The 14752-nt window shown below is 43.6% G+C and overlaps 1 protein-coding gene across 1 annotated transcript in view; it reads right to left on the minus strand.

The window, feature by feature from the left end:
- The window catches only part of LOC137537707 (mucin-5AC-like), a 535576-nt gene that overhangs the window by 46499 nt on the left and 474325 nt on the right, over positions 1-14752 (minus strand). Inside the window, exons 33-34 of the mRNA XM_068259643.1 lie at positions 5844-5915; positions 376-419 (exon numbers count right to left, since the gene is read on the minus strand). Of these exons, the coding sequence (XP_068115744.1) occupies positions 5859-5915 (57 nt within the window). The 3' untranslated portion in view covers positions 376-419; positions 5844-5858. The remainder of the gene's footprint in view (positions 1-375; positions 420-5843; positions 5916-14752) is intronic.

Genomic DNA, 14752 nt, shown 5'->3' on the forward strand with positions numbered 1-14752 from the left:
TTGATTCGATTAAATCTGACATGTCCGATCGGGATTCAATTCGATTTGCCATTGTTTTGCAATGGCAAATCGAATTGAATCCTGATCGGACATGTCAGATTTAATCGAATCGAACTGATTAATCGAATTGCCGAAAAAATTGTATGGTGTAGATGGGGCTCAAGTCAAACGGAAGACTTTGTAATGGAGACAAAGGCAGCAATAAAACACTTTTACAGTAGTATGTGAAAGGGTTAGAACATCTATTAAATTTGTCCAAAAGGGTAACTCTCCTTCCACAGATAACAGAAAAAAAAAAAACTTTGCAGAGGTTCTTACTCTTCTTCACTCTGTCTATCACCATGCTGTATGAACCATATTGAGCATGCAGTATACCTGGGTCATTGGTGAAATTCCGGTGAGTTGCCCTGATGTTTGCCCTGTAAGCAAAAACCCCACGGCACTTTAATGAATTTTTGTATATGAGAAGGAGTAAGGTGGCATTGTTAAAAAGGTAATGCAAAGAAAATCAGGAAACAGTGATACAACTGGCTATAGTACTTCTATTCCTCAAAATACTGTACCTTCATTGCATTTCTACATTAGGTTTTGCTGAGCTGGAAATCAGTGAGCCACACAAGGGATACATCAAGCCTGGTCTGGATTTTTTTAACATACAGTACAGACCAAAAGTTTGGACACACCTCATTCAAAGAGTTTTCTTTATTTTCATGACTATGAACATTGTAGATTTACACTGAAGGCATCCAAACTATGAATTAACACATGTGGAAGTTTAGTACATAACCAAAAAGTGTGAAACGACTGAAAATATGTCATATTCTAGGTTCTTCAAAGTAGCCACCTTTTGCTTTGATTTCTGCTTTGCACTCTTGGCATTCTCTTGATGAGCTTCAAGAGGTAGTCACCTGAAATGGTTTTCACTTCACAGGTGTGCCATGTCAGGTTTAATAAGTGGGATTTCTTGCCTTATAAATGGGGTTGGGACCATCAGTTGCGTTGTGGAGAAGTCAGGTGGGTACACAGCTGATAGTCCTACTAAATAGACTGTTAGAATTTGTATTATGGCAAGAAAAAAGCAGCTAAGTAAAGAAAAACAAGTGGCCATCATTACTTTAAGAAATGAAGGTCAGTCAGTCTGAAAAACTGGGAAAACTTTGAAAGTTTCCCCAAGTGCAGTCTACAAAGAAACTGGCTCACATACGGACCACCCCAGGAAAGGAAGACCAAGAGTCACCTCTGCTGCGGAGGATACGTTTATCCGAGTCACCAGCCTCAGAAATCGCAGGTTAACAGCAGCTCAGATTAGAGACCAGGTCAGTGCCACACAGAGCTCTAGCAGCAGACACATATCTAGAACAACTGTTAAGAGGAGACTGTGTGAATCAGGCCTTCATGGTAGAATACTGTATCTGCTAGGAAACCACTGTTAAGGACAGGCAACAAATAGAAGAGACTTGTTTGGGCTAAAGAACACAAGGAATGGACATTAGACCAGTGTAAATCTGTGCTTTGGTCTGATGAGTCTAAATTTGAGATTTTTGGTTCCAACCTCCGCGTCTTTTTGCGACGCAGAAAAGGAGAACGGATGGTCTCTACATGCCAGGTTCCCACTGTGAAGCATGGAGGAGGAGTTGTGATGGTGTGGGGGTGCTTTGCTGGTGACACTGTTGGGGATTTATTCAAAATTGAAGGCATACTGAACCAGCATGGCTACCACAGCATCTTACAGCATCTTGCTGCAGCATGCTATTCCATCCGGTTTGCGTTTAGTTGGACCATCATTTATTTTTCAACAGGACAATGACCCCAAAACACACCTCCAGGATGTGTAAGGGCCATTTGACCAGTAAAGAGAGTGATGGGGTGCTGCGCCAGATGACCTGGCCTCCACAGTCACCAGACCTGAACCCAATCAAGATGGTTTAGTGTGAGCAGGACCGCAGGGTGAAGGCAAAAGGCCAACAAGTGCTAAGCATCTCTGGGAACTCCTTCAAGACTGTTGGAAGACCATTTCAGGTGACTACCTCTTGAAGCTCATCAAGAGAATGCCAAGAGTGTGCAAAGCAGTAATCAAAGCAAAAGGTGGCTACTTTGAAGAACCTAGAATATGACATATTTTCAGTCGTTTCACACTTTTTGGTTATGTACTATATTTCCACGTGTTAATTCATAGTTTGGATACCTTCAGTGTAAATCTACAATGTTCATAGTCATGAAAATAAAGAAAACTCTTTGAATGAGAAGGTGTGTCCAAACTTTTGGTCTGTACTGTAGTCTGATATTATTTTAAACTTCAAAAGCAGTTGACATCTGCTGTGAAAATAGATTGAATTGCTTTTCATCACTAATGGAAGGTATGTGTAGTTTTCCCTGTGTGTAGCAGCTTAATTTACGTGTAATCTGGTGCATCATGATTGTGTACTTGCTTTGGCTGGATGTTAGCTTGTTCTTTGGCAGTAGCTTAGAGAGTACAGTCTAGTCAGTTCAGAGGACTTTAATGAAGGGTGGACTGCCCAATAACAGAAGGGGGATGTGCTATTCGATAACCTCAAAATTTAGAAAGATTAGACAACCACACCTTGTGCAGTGCTTACAAATTGAACGGTACATTACATTATTATGCTAAATGGCATTAATCCAGCTGATTCTGACAAGAAGGGGATTGTAATTTTTACAGGATAAGACAAATGGGATAGCTATACAGGCAAAAAGAAATTGGAAATTCAGTTTTTCATTACATGTTACGATAACTGTAATTCCGCTGTTAGGTTGGGCGCCCACCTATGTTTGCAAATCGCTCTAAAAATGCTGAGAGTTTTGCAATTTAAAAGTGGAGTGATTTCCAGAGCAACTTATAGAAAAGTGATTTGGGGCTTTGCTTTCCCCTATTAAACTGCTCCAAAAATGCAGCTGAAATCACTCCTGTGGGCTCACCTTCATTAACTTTCATTAGCCTAGCGGAATTGAAACATAGCTAAAAATCTCTAGTGTGCCGTAGCCCTTAAGGAATTTGGGATGACCTCTTGAGGGTTCACCTTCATTAACATTCATTAGCCTAGCGTGACATTGCCGGCAATTTCAAAACGCGGCCAAAATGCTCTAGTGTGCTATAGACCTTAAAGAAGGAAATGTTAACAGACAAACCCTTTCATCTTTTTATGTAGTCTATTTTTTCTAAACATTTTGTACCTTTCCATATTTACTATGAAGTCATGACTACCTGTGACTACATGACTATGTCTGTTACTTTACTAGATAAGTGAAGTTCTCAGATCCAGTTATCAGCCAGGTCCCCAAAATGGTGATAATATAAACTATATGTCTGATATTTTGACACTATAGTAATCCACATCTCTCTGAAGCAATTAAAGGATACCAGAGATTAATTTAAAAAAAAGTGTTCTTTCACTTACTTGTGACTTCTTCCATCCCCCGTAGGCTTGCATGTCCCTCGATGTCCTCCTGCTCGCTCAGCTGTTCAGCCCTTTGCAGTAGCTCAGTCATCCTGAGTCATGAAGTGCTGCACATGTGCTGGCCTAAGAACGCACGTCCTTGATCATGTTCCCATGGCTGGGAGCGTTCTGTGCATGCTTGTCTACAAGGCTTGACATAGCACACATGCGTAGAGTGCTTCTGGACATGGGAGCACAACCAAGGACACGCCCTGCCTGGCCAGTGCATGCACAATACTGTGCAACTCAGGTGACTCAGCTACTGTAACAGGCCGAACAGCTGAGCTAAAAGTACTAGGAGGATGGTGAGGTACATCTAAGCCTATGGGGGCTGGAAGAAGCCCCAAGTAAGTAAAAGCTAAGTAAAAGAACAATTTTTAAATTCCCCTCTGGTATTCTTTAAAGTGTATTTATTTTATTTGTAAGGCACATTAGGCTTGATTCATTAAGCTGCACTGCTGAAGCAGGGCACCTTAATGTGAAAGAACGACCGCTAATGCATGTAGCGCTCGCTGCTATGTAAGGAGCGTGCCTTCCTTAGGAGCTTGCCTTACTTAGATAGGAGTGTGCCTTCCTTGGATAGTAGTGTGCCTTCCTTAGATAGTAGTGTGCCTTACTTAGATAGGCGTGTGCCTTCCTTAGATAGGCGTGTGCCTCCTTAGGAGCGTGCCTTCCTTAGATAGGAGTTGATTAATTGCCATGCATCATGTTTTTTTTCCTCATTTTTCTTTCTTTAGTAACACTTGATGGAAAACAAGAAGTGTAACTCTTATTCTTAAGGTGGCCACACACAATACAATAAAATGATCCGATTTTACATCAGTTCGATAAATATGTTCGGATCTCCCCCCAAAAAATCAAGCTTTTTTTTTCATTACACTGAAAAATCTGATCAGATTTCCCGCTTTTTTCGATTTTTATAGATCCGGAATGCTGGAAATTTGTCTCCAATTTTCCTAAAGATTGTATGGTGTGTGTTAGATTGCCAGTTTATTAATATACACACCCTAGCAATTTTCTCAGAGTTTCCAATCATTTTTATCATAATTGGGGAATAATTTAAAGATAATCTGTAACGCAAAAACCTCCCCTGGGGGGTACTCACCTGGGGTGGGGGAAGCCTCCGGATCCTGTTGAGGCTTCCCCGTCCTCCTCGGTCCCACAGCGGTGGCGAAAATCCTCCCGGAGCGGCGGTGATGTAAATATTTACCTCCATGGCTCCAGCGCAGTATCCGCTCTTCCCACGGAGATAGGTGGAAATAGCCAATCTCCGTCGGGCCGCTCTACTGTGCAGGCGCAAGTCTCCTGCGCCTGCGCAGTAGAGCGGACCTGACGGAGATCGGCTATTTCCACCTATCTCCGTGGGAAGAGCGGATACTGCGCCTGCGCTGGAGCCTGGAAAGGTAAATATTGAACAGGCTGTCAGATCTGTCGGGCCGGCTTTGAAGGGCTGCAGCGAGACCCCCGTGGGACAGAGGAGGACAGGGAAGCTTCATTGGGACCCTGAGGCTTCCCCCTCCTGAGGCGAGTACCCCTCAGGGGACGTTTTTCTTGTTACAGTGTCTCTTTAACATGTGTGTGTGATACATTGGTCATATTTGTGAAATGTTACCAACAGTCAGAAAAATTGATTGCAATTCTTAAATTGAACAGATATTTAAAAAAATTGTATGGTGTGTGGCCACATTCAGGGCCCGTTTCCACTAGAGTGAATCTGCATGCGTTTCCTGCATGCAGATTCGCATAGACAATACAAGTGGATGGGACTGTTTCCACTTGTGTGGGATTCTGCGCGATTTGTCATGCAGAAAAAATCTGCAGGGCAGACCCATCAGAATTCGCACGCTGCACACCCACATGCGATTCATCGGTAATGTAGCTAAATAGGAAAACCACAAGAATTTTAGTCTTGCGGTTTTCCCGGCGTTTCCGCTTAAAAACCCATGTCAATGCTTGCCGGCATTGACATGGTTAAAATCGCGTTGTGTAAACCGTGAGCAATTCCGCATGAAAATCCCCATAGGAATGCCAACGAAACTACAACCGCATGCGGATTTGTTGCCGCGATTTTCCCGTCGAAATTGCGCCGCAGTAGTGGAAACGGGCCCTTACTCTTTATACTGACACCACCTCCTTCTTCCACCTGTAATCCAAGACTCCTATTACCTGGCTATTCTCTTTTCCACTTGTTCTCTCTGTACCACCAAGGCCCTAATTTAAAATCCCCTACTTTATACAGGTGCTCTGTATAACTTTCCTATGTCCTTTTTTCTACAATAAATGCCATGGAAATGTTTCTGATAACTCAGTTTAGGTGATTATTCATCTAATCACATCACAATTTTTGATTCTACACTGCATTTACATAAAAAAATGTAGTTAGTTTACCTTCTGGCGTAGTTTCTAGCATGAAATGTCCTGTATAACTCTCTTCCGTAAATTCAAAAAATGTAGTTTCACCTGAAATCACAAATATATCAATATGTGGTTTTTTTTTGTATACTTCACAATTTCATTGAGCATTTGCTACATGTTGATGTTTAGATATCCATTACACAACAGCAAAGTAATAGCAGTTTTATTAGTCATTTACGGTAGTCATATTTCTGCAAATGAGAAAATGTGCTATGCATACTGAGTACAACAATTGAAGAAATATGCAAATACTTCTCTAATGCTCGCCTGCACATATGCTCACCGCGCAAGACGCCACGACCAGCACCCAACCTCCCTTATCCCTATGTGCACGCCCCAACTAAGCAGGATGTTTGTGGGTTCAAAAAGTGTAACCTAGGAATATAAAAAGAATTACATTTTTTATCTATGGCTTCTTCTCCAGGCTAATATCACTAGTGCAGCGGAAACAGCCAAAATCAAAAGCCGTGCTGGTCCTATCACCTCACCATGTTACAGCGCCCCTGACCCATTTCCTTATCCCAGCATGATGTCCCTCCTTCCTTTTTAATATTGGCCAAGGTGTAAGTAGAAGTACTGACAGCCTGTCAGAGGTGGAACATAGCTTACATAATGACGTGATTGAGTGCAAACAATAGGATGCAATGGGAGGTGGCTCTAAAATACCCCTAAAGCTTTTCAGAGTGTGGGTAACTCCACTCCTCCAAGTGACATTAAGGCAGGGGACACACTATGTTCGTATGCGTTGTTCTTCATAGAAGAACTGATGTAAACTGAGAACTCATGTTAATCAATGGGCTAGTTCACTCTTAATGCGCTTTTCGCATGCAGAAAAAAACTGACATTCTGCAGCATAACTCTGCGGCTGCGCATTTTGTCAGTTTTCTCTATCAATTACATTAACCGCTGTGAAAAAATTATTTATTTATTACATATTACACGGTGCTGTACAGAGTATATTATCTTGTAACGAACTGTCCCTCAGTGGGGCTCACAATCTAGTCCCTACCATAGTCATATGTCTATGTATGTATCATGTAGTGTTTGTATTGTAATCTGGGGTCAATTTTAGGGGTAAGCCAATTAACTTATCTGTATGTTTTTGGGATGTGGAAGGAAACCAGAGTACCCGTAGGAAACCCACACAGTCACAGGGATAACATACAAACTCCTCACAGATGTTGACCCGGCTGGGATTCGAACTGGGGACTCAGCATTGCAAGGCGAGAGTGCTAACCACTATGCCACTGTGCTGCCCAATGTGTGCATTTTTCTGCATACATACACACATGATGCGCATGAAAATGTATGCAGAAAAAAAGCCTGCAGAAAACAGAAAGATAAGTGTGTAACCTGCCTTACGGTGCATAGGTCCACTTTAAAGGAGAACTGTAGTGAGTGGTATATGGAGGCTGCCATATTGATTTCCTTTTAAGCAATACCAGTTGCCTGGCAGCCCCGCTGAGCTATCTGCCTTCAGTAGTGCGAATCGCACCAGAAACAAGCATGCAGCTAATCTTGTCAGATCTGATAATGTCAGAAACACCTGATCTGCTGCACGCTTGTTCAGGGTCTATGGCTAAAAGTATTAGAGGCAGAGCATCAGCAGGGTTGCCAGGCAACTGGTATTGCTTAAAAGGAAATAAATATGGCAGCCTCCATGTAACTCTCACTACAGTTCTCCTTTAACTCTGTGGTTTTGAAAATCTAGTGCAAATCAAGTCCTGCAAATGTTTGTCAGCAGTTCAGTTTCAGTTAGTCTTGAGGCTAGGGTTGCCAGGTCGGCTGATGGAGAAAACCGGACAGGGGGTGGAGTTAGGGGTGGAGTTAGGGGCGGAGTCAGAAGCACACTTTTATGTAGAGTGGGGCCAAGCAATGGGCTTTTTTTAAAAAAAATTTATAGTATTTATATCGCACTGACATCTTCTGCAGCACATTACAGAGTACATAGCCATGTCACTAACTGTCCTCACCAGTAGTACTGGTCCAGTGCACATAAGAGACAGTTTTTCACCAGTAACTGCACATAAGAGACAGCTTTTCACCAGTAAATGCACATTATAAGAGACACCTTTTCGCCAGTAAATGCACATAATAAGAGACAGCTTTTCCCCAGTAAATGCACAAGAGACAGCTTTTCACCAGTAAATGCACATAATAAGACACAGCTTTTCACCAGTAAATGCACATAATAAGAGACAGCTTTTCACCAGTAAATGCACAAAAGAGACAGCTTTTCACCACTAAATGCACATAATGACAAACAGCCAGTGTTCCCAGTGTATGTAGCCAGGGATATATGTGCCCAGTATATGTAGCCAGGGGGTATATATGTCCCAGTATATGTAGGCAGGGGTGTAAATGTCCCAGTATACGTAGGCAGGGGTATATATGTCCCAGTATATGTAGCCAGGGGGTATATGTGCCCAGAATAGGTAGCCAGGGGGTATATGTGCCCAGAATAGGTAGCCAGGAGCTATATGTGCCCAGAATAGGTAGCCAGGGGCTATATGTGCCCAGAATAGGTAGCCAGGGGCTATATGTGCCCAGAATAGGTAGCCAGGGGCTATATGTGCCCGGAATAGGTAGCCAGGGGCTATATATGCCCGGAATAGGTAGCCAGGGGGTATATGTGCCCAGAATAGGTAGCCAGGGGCTGTATGTGCCCAGAATAGGTAGCCAGGGGGTATATGTGCCCGGAATAGGTAGCCAGGGGCTATATGTGCCCAGAATAGGTTAGGTAGCCAGGTGCCCCCCGCCCCCCCCCTTCCCCCCCCCCCCGCAGGAGGAGAACAGTGCAGCAGAGAGAGAGCTGGGAGCAGCGGTGGAGAAGGGGGGAAATCTCCCCCCCCCCCCCTTCCCTCACCTTAGGGTGCTCTCTCTCCCCCGCTGTCTCCTCCAATATGATGTGCAGGCTGGCGGGTGGCTGTGGGCGGAACTTACCTCTGTGTCGCAGGCGCCGGAAGTTCGGGTCCCGCAGCCGCTGAGATTCGACTCAAAAAAGATCTGGATCAAAGATTTGAATCATTCATGAGCTGGACAACACTATTCAGACTGATTAGTGTTGTCCGGCTCATGAATGATTCAGATCTTTGATCCGGATCTTTTTTGAGTCGAATCTCAGCGGCTGCGGGACCCGAACTTCCGGTGCTGGAGCGACACAGGTAAGTTCCGCCTGCAGCCACTCGCCAGCCTGCACATCATCCTGGAGGAGACAGCGGGGGAGAGAGAGCACCCTAAGGTGAGGGAAGGGGGGGAGATTGCCCCCCTTCTCCACCGCTGCTCCCAGCTCTCTCTCTGCTGCACTGTTCTCCTCCTGCGCTGCGGGGGGGCTCTAAACCGGACAACTTAATTGTCCGGTTTAGCATGCCTTTTTGCACCGGACACAGCGCACAAAAACCGGACTGTCCAGTGTAAAACCGGACACCTGGCAACCCTACTGAGGCTATTTTTTATTTCAGTCTACAGTTCCCTCTTTGTATGATTACAAAGAGAGTCAAGTCTGATTTGGCATCTTGACAGAAGTATTAATAACTGAAACATGCAAAAAGACATTTACTTTAATAAATCAGAGCAAGACGTCCATTTTGTCTCATTGCACACATTCCCCCTCCCTCCCACTGCACTTAGATGTGGCCATTAACCATCCTAATCCGGATGCGTAAAGCAGGTGTGGAGGAGCTGACCAGAGGGCATATTGTTTGGAGGGCATGTTAAAGGATACTCGAAGTGACATGTGACATGATGAGATGGACATGGGTATGTACAGTGCCTAGCACACAAATAACTATGCTGTGTTCCATTTTTTTCTTTCTCTGCCTGAAAGAGTTAAATATCAGGTATGTAAGTGGCTGACTCAGTCCTGACAGGAAGTGACTACAGCATGACCCTCACTGATGATAAATTCCCCTTTTTATCTCTTTCTTGCCCTCAGAAGCTATTTTCTGCTAGGAAAGTGAATATAGTTGGAATTTCTTATCAGTGAGGGTCACACTGTAGTCACTTCCTTTCTAAGTCAGGACTGAATCAGCCACTGACATACCTGATATTTAACTCTATCAGACAGAGAAAGAAAAAAAAGGAACACAGCATAGCTATTTGTGTGCTAGGCACTGTACATACACATGTCTATCTCATCATGTCACATGTCACTTCGGGTATCCTTTAAAGGACAACTATTGATTAACATGTTTTTTTTATATTGGGCTGTGAATAGCTTCACTAGCAGTGCTGATGGTGTCATGGTTAAGGGCTCTGCCTCTGACACAGGAGACCAGGGTTCGAATCTCGGCTCTGCCTGTTCAGTAAGCCAGCACTAATTCAGTAGGAGACCTTTGGCAAGTCTCCCTTACACTGCTACTGCCAATAGAGCGCGCCCTAGTGGCTGCTGCTCTGCTCTGGCGCTTTGAGTCCGCAAGGAGAAAAGCGCAATATAAATGTTATTTGTCTTGTCTTGTCTTTCTCTGCTTATTTCCTTTTAATGTTACAATTTGATTCCTTTGATGGAATTGAGTCTGAGGTTCTGTCCAGTGTGTCGGATCAGTGAATCATGAGGGAAGGGGGGAAATCCCTCTCCCTACATCTGTTAACTCTGTGTGAACTATACAACTGCAGTTTAGACCTGTCAACTGCTAAAGATATAGTTTTGTCTCTCTGAATAGCTTCCCTCTCGATAGGTGAGTATCTGTTTTTTTTCTTCAGACTCCCTTTAACTAAGTTCTAAGTGATGGGGGTTTACTGTATATTGTCTTCACTGGATGCAGTTCTCCACTGTAAAGATGGCAACAACAGGCACAGGTCCAATGGCAGCTTGTCTTATTCCTTTAGCAGGGTTGTTCTAGTTTATGCAAACAAGGCCTAGTTGCCAGTGTGTCATGTCAACAATGGAGATATAGATCAGCACTGGCTGTGCATTGCCATTGCCTACATGTTTAGTCAGCACCTGCTAGTGTCCTCAAGGTCTGGTCTCTACAAATGCATGTGAATCATTTCTGGTTCATATATACAATATAAATTACATGTGCATATGCAGTCTGGCCACACATACCCTGGGCCCTGTTCCCCACCCACAGCCAGCACTGCAGAAAAACCGGAGGGGCTGCAGAAGTTTGGGTGCCCCATAGGCACTTGTGTTAATTTGGTTATTAACAGAAATTTGGGCACCGGAGGCATGTGATGAAACAGCAGGCACTGGGACTGCCCACTGGCCACTGTACAAACTGTGACTACAAATAAGGGCGGCTTTCTATCTTAGTTAGGGTTAGGTAGGGTCAGGTATGGGTGGGGTCAGTTAGTGTTAGGCATCATTGGGGGAGCAGTTAGGGTTAGGCATCAGTGGGGGGGTCGGGTAGGATTTGGAATCAGTGGGAGGGGGGGCGGTTAGGAATTCTTTATGGAAATGGATAACATACTCCTCCCTCACCCTCCCAGATCATACACTTCCACATCCTCCTGGGAACCGGAGGCGGGGAAGAAAGGCTTTGCCACCACTCTTTTCTAGAGCCCGCATACTAGTTAATGCTCTGGGGGAGAAGAGGAGGTCTGGGCTCTACAATCTGGCTATATCAGACTGCATTGGTGACAAGGGGCTAAAGAGGCTTGGGTGAGGGGACCCTAACATGTCGGGTTTTTTTGTTTGTTTGTTTTTGTTTTTAAATGAGTAAACAGAGCTCTGAACTAGTAATCAATTTTTAACAATATGAAACTTTGAATTCATTTGGTTCGCTGCCCCTTTTAATCTTAAATACACTATTCCACAGAGGTAGGGGCACACAAGAGAAGAAGTCCACACGTGTACAACACTAAGTGTTAATTATTACAACAGTGCCAGTGATCTTCCCCTCAACAAGTCGAATCAGATTGCACCTGCCCTCTTTATTAACAGTCTCTACGAGAATCCCAGCCAGCATACAGAGAAATAAATATTTGTTTACAGGACAGAGAGAGCCATCACCACACCCATGCTGTGACAATCACCATCCACTAAGACCCTCTGTTGGGTCAATAGGCGCCTCAAGACCATTAAAGGGTCATACTCCACAACCCTATTAGACACTGTACTTCTCCTTCACTTCTCCAAAGACCATTCCTTCCTCCAAGCAATACACCGTGGCATCAACAATGCAATTCAAATTAAAAACCTTGTTTAGTGTAAATCCAAACACATTCACTGGAGATTGCACTCACATGTCTCCCAATGTCAAATAGCATTGAGTACTTAGCCAGAGGCGCTCCGCAGTTTGTGGGCAACTGGTGGGCTTAGCAGTGTGTTTCTGTAATCCCAGTCTCGCACCAGTGGCTTCTGCTGCCGTGCGCACAACACCAACCGTTCACTCTTGTTACACCGAGCCAGTCGGATAAGCCATCCTATTGAAAAGCATTGCTTTTTAGTAGAAGGGCTTTTCTGTCTCTTTTAAAAGCCCATAAGTGTTTCACAGCAGGGAGGACATCGTTTACATAGTTACATAGTTATTTTGGTTGAAAAAAGATATACGTCCAGCGAGTTCAACCAGTACAAGGTACAACTCCAGCCCGTCCCCCACATACCCCTGTTGATCCAGAGGAAGGCGAAAAAAAACCCACAAGGCATGTCCAATTAGCCCCAAAAGGGAAAAATTCCTTCCTGACTCCAGATGGCAATCAGATAAAATCCCTGGATCAACATCATTAGGCATAACCTAGTAATTGTAGCCATGGATGTCTTTCAACGCAAGGAAAGCATCTAAGTCCCCTTTAAATGCAGGTATAGAGTTTGCCATAACGACTTCCTGTGGCAATGCATTCCACATCTTAATCACTCTTACTGTAAAGAACCCTTTCCTAAATAAATGGCTAAAACGTTTTTCCTCCATGCGCAGATCATGTCCTCTAGTCCTTTGTGAAGGCCTAGGGACAAAAAGCTCATCTGCCAAGCTATTATATTGCCCTCTGATGTATTTATACATGTTAATTAGATCTCCTCTAAGGCGTCTTTTCTCTAGACTAAATACATCCACAGTACTAGATTCATTTTAATACAAAACATAAAATAAATAAAAAATTAAAATACAAGGGATCAAGAATAGATTGATTATAAAAGCTACATCCATCTAACACACTGCTTCCATCATATGTTACCCGAGTAACTGCAGGACTCATAGTACAGGCATTATAACTGCTGCTCCATCAAGGTATACTATGTAGATCATGCTGTATGATTTGTGCCACACACACACAAAACAAATCTTATGCCAGCACTCTACAGACTACTGCTGAGACGCACTGCATAGATTGTACTGCACAGTCTGTGCATCACACATTCACCACCACTACAATAAAGTGCATCACCCTTAATGCAGTGATCTTCAAACTTGGTTCTCCAGCTGTTAAGGAACTACAAGTCCCACAATGCACTGTGGGAGTCTGACAACCACAGTCATGATTCATAAAGGCAAATGCATTGTGGGACTTGTAGTTCCTTAACAGCTGGAGAGCTAAGTTTGCAGATCACTGCCCTAGTGAAACAAACAAGAGGACAAAGAGACTAGCACAAGTATAAATCCTACCCCCCCCCCCCCCCCATTCCCTGTTCAATAGCCCCACAAAAAACACACCATATCTATGTCTATATTTAACCCTTATGGTCTTAAAGGTAACCTTAACTGAGAGGGATATGGATGTTTCCTTTGAAACAATACCAGTTGCCTGGCAGTCCTGTTGATCTCTTTGTCCGCAGCAGTGGCTGAATCTCACACCTGAAACAGGCATGCAGCTAATCCAGTCTGACTTGAGTCAGAGCAACTGATCTGCATGCTTTTCAGCGGCTGTGGCTAAAAGTATTAGAGATACAGGATCAGCAGGAGAGTCAGGCAACTGGTATTATTTTAAAAGGAAAAATCCATATCCTTCTCAGTTTAGGTTCCCTTTAAGTAGCTAGGTTATAGATCCAGTAGGTTTACAGTTGCAATATCTTTCTCACCATGTTACACCTCCTCTATGCAGGTAGTACCTTCCTAAAAGCACAACATTACATTTATTTTGGGTCACATTGGTGGTTTTATTTAAATGGGCTGAAAGGCTGAAATGATTCTTCTCAATATTTCTTGCATGTTCTCCCATACGCACCTTCAATATCCTTGTGGTACTCCCCATGTACTACCACCCACAGGGGCACCATGCTAAATAGACCACATATATATCACTGCATGTTATGAATTGGGATATTTTGAACTCTTTACCATTACTAAATTACATAATTTGGGTAGTTTTCACAGCCCTGCATTCCATGCAGGCTTTGCATGGGTAAACATCTGGAGTCTGCCACCCTTGCAACCTTAGTATCTATCTTTTTTTGTTCCACACAGTTGGGTGTCAGGATCTGTTTCAGTTTTGGTGCTTTTCTGTACATGACTTACGGGCTATGGATGGGATGGAAGCGCTGAGCTGTTGGTCTGTTTCCAGCATACCCCAACATTTAAAGATAATCCTTTAAAGATGTCTATACTGGGTGCTATACCCGGTTATGGATTCTAGATCAAATTGCCCTCCCTTCTCCTCATTGTCTACCTTATCTATCAGTGGTAGATCTCTTTCTGTGTCCCTAACCTGTCTACTTATACTATCCAGACCTCATACATTTTTTTTCCATGAACATTCTTTTTTAAGGATTTCTGCCTGCCTGTCTTAATCCACAACATCTGTACAGTTCCTCCTCATACAAAGGAACTGCCCCTTCAGTATGTTGTGGATCTATGCAGGGTGATGGCAGCTCGTGACTTATATGTAGCTGTTCCTGTCGGTTGCTTTAAAATAGATTTTTGGGTTTATCTATTGTTCCTCATAATCTCCAGGTCTAGGAATACATTTTTCCCTTACTAAATTCAGCAGTGAGTGAAAAAAGCTAT

The sequence above is a fragment of the Hyperolius riggenbachi genome, chromosome 11 (assembly GCF_040937935.1).
Source record: "Hyperolius riggenbachi isolate aHypRig1 chromosome 11, aHypRig1.pri, whole genome shotgun sequence".
Classification (NCBI taxonomy): Eukaryota; Metazoa; Chordata; class Amphibia; order Anura; family Hyperoliidae; genus Hyperolius; species Hyperolius riggenbachi.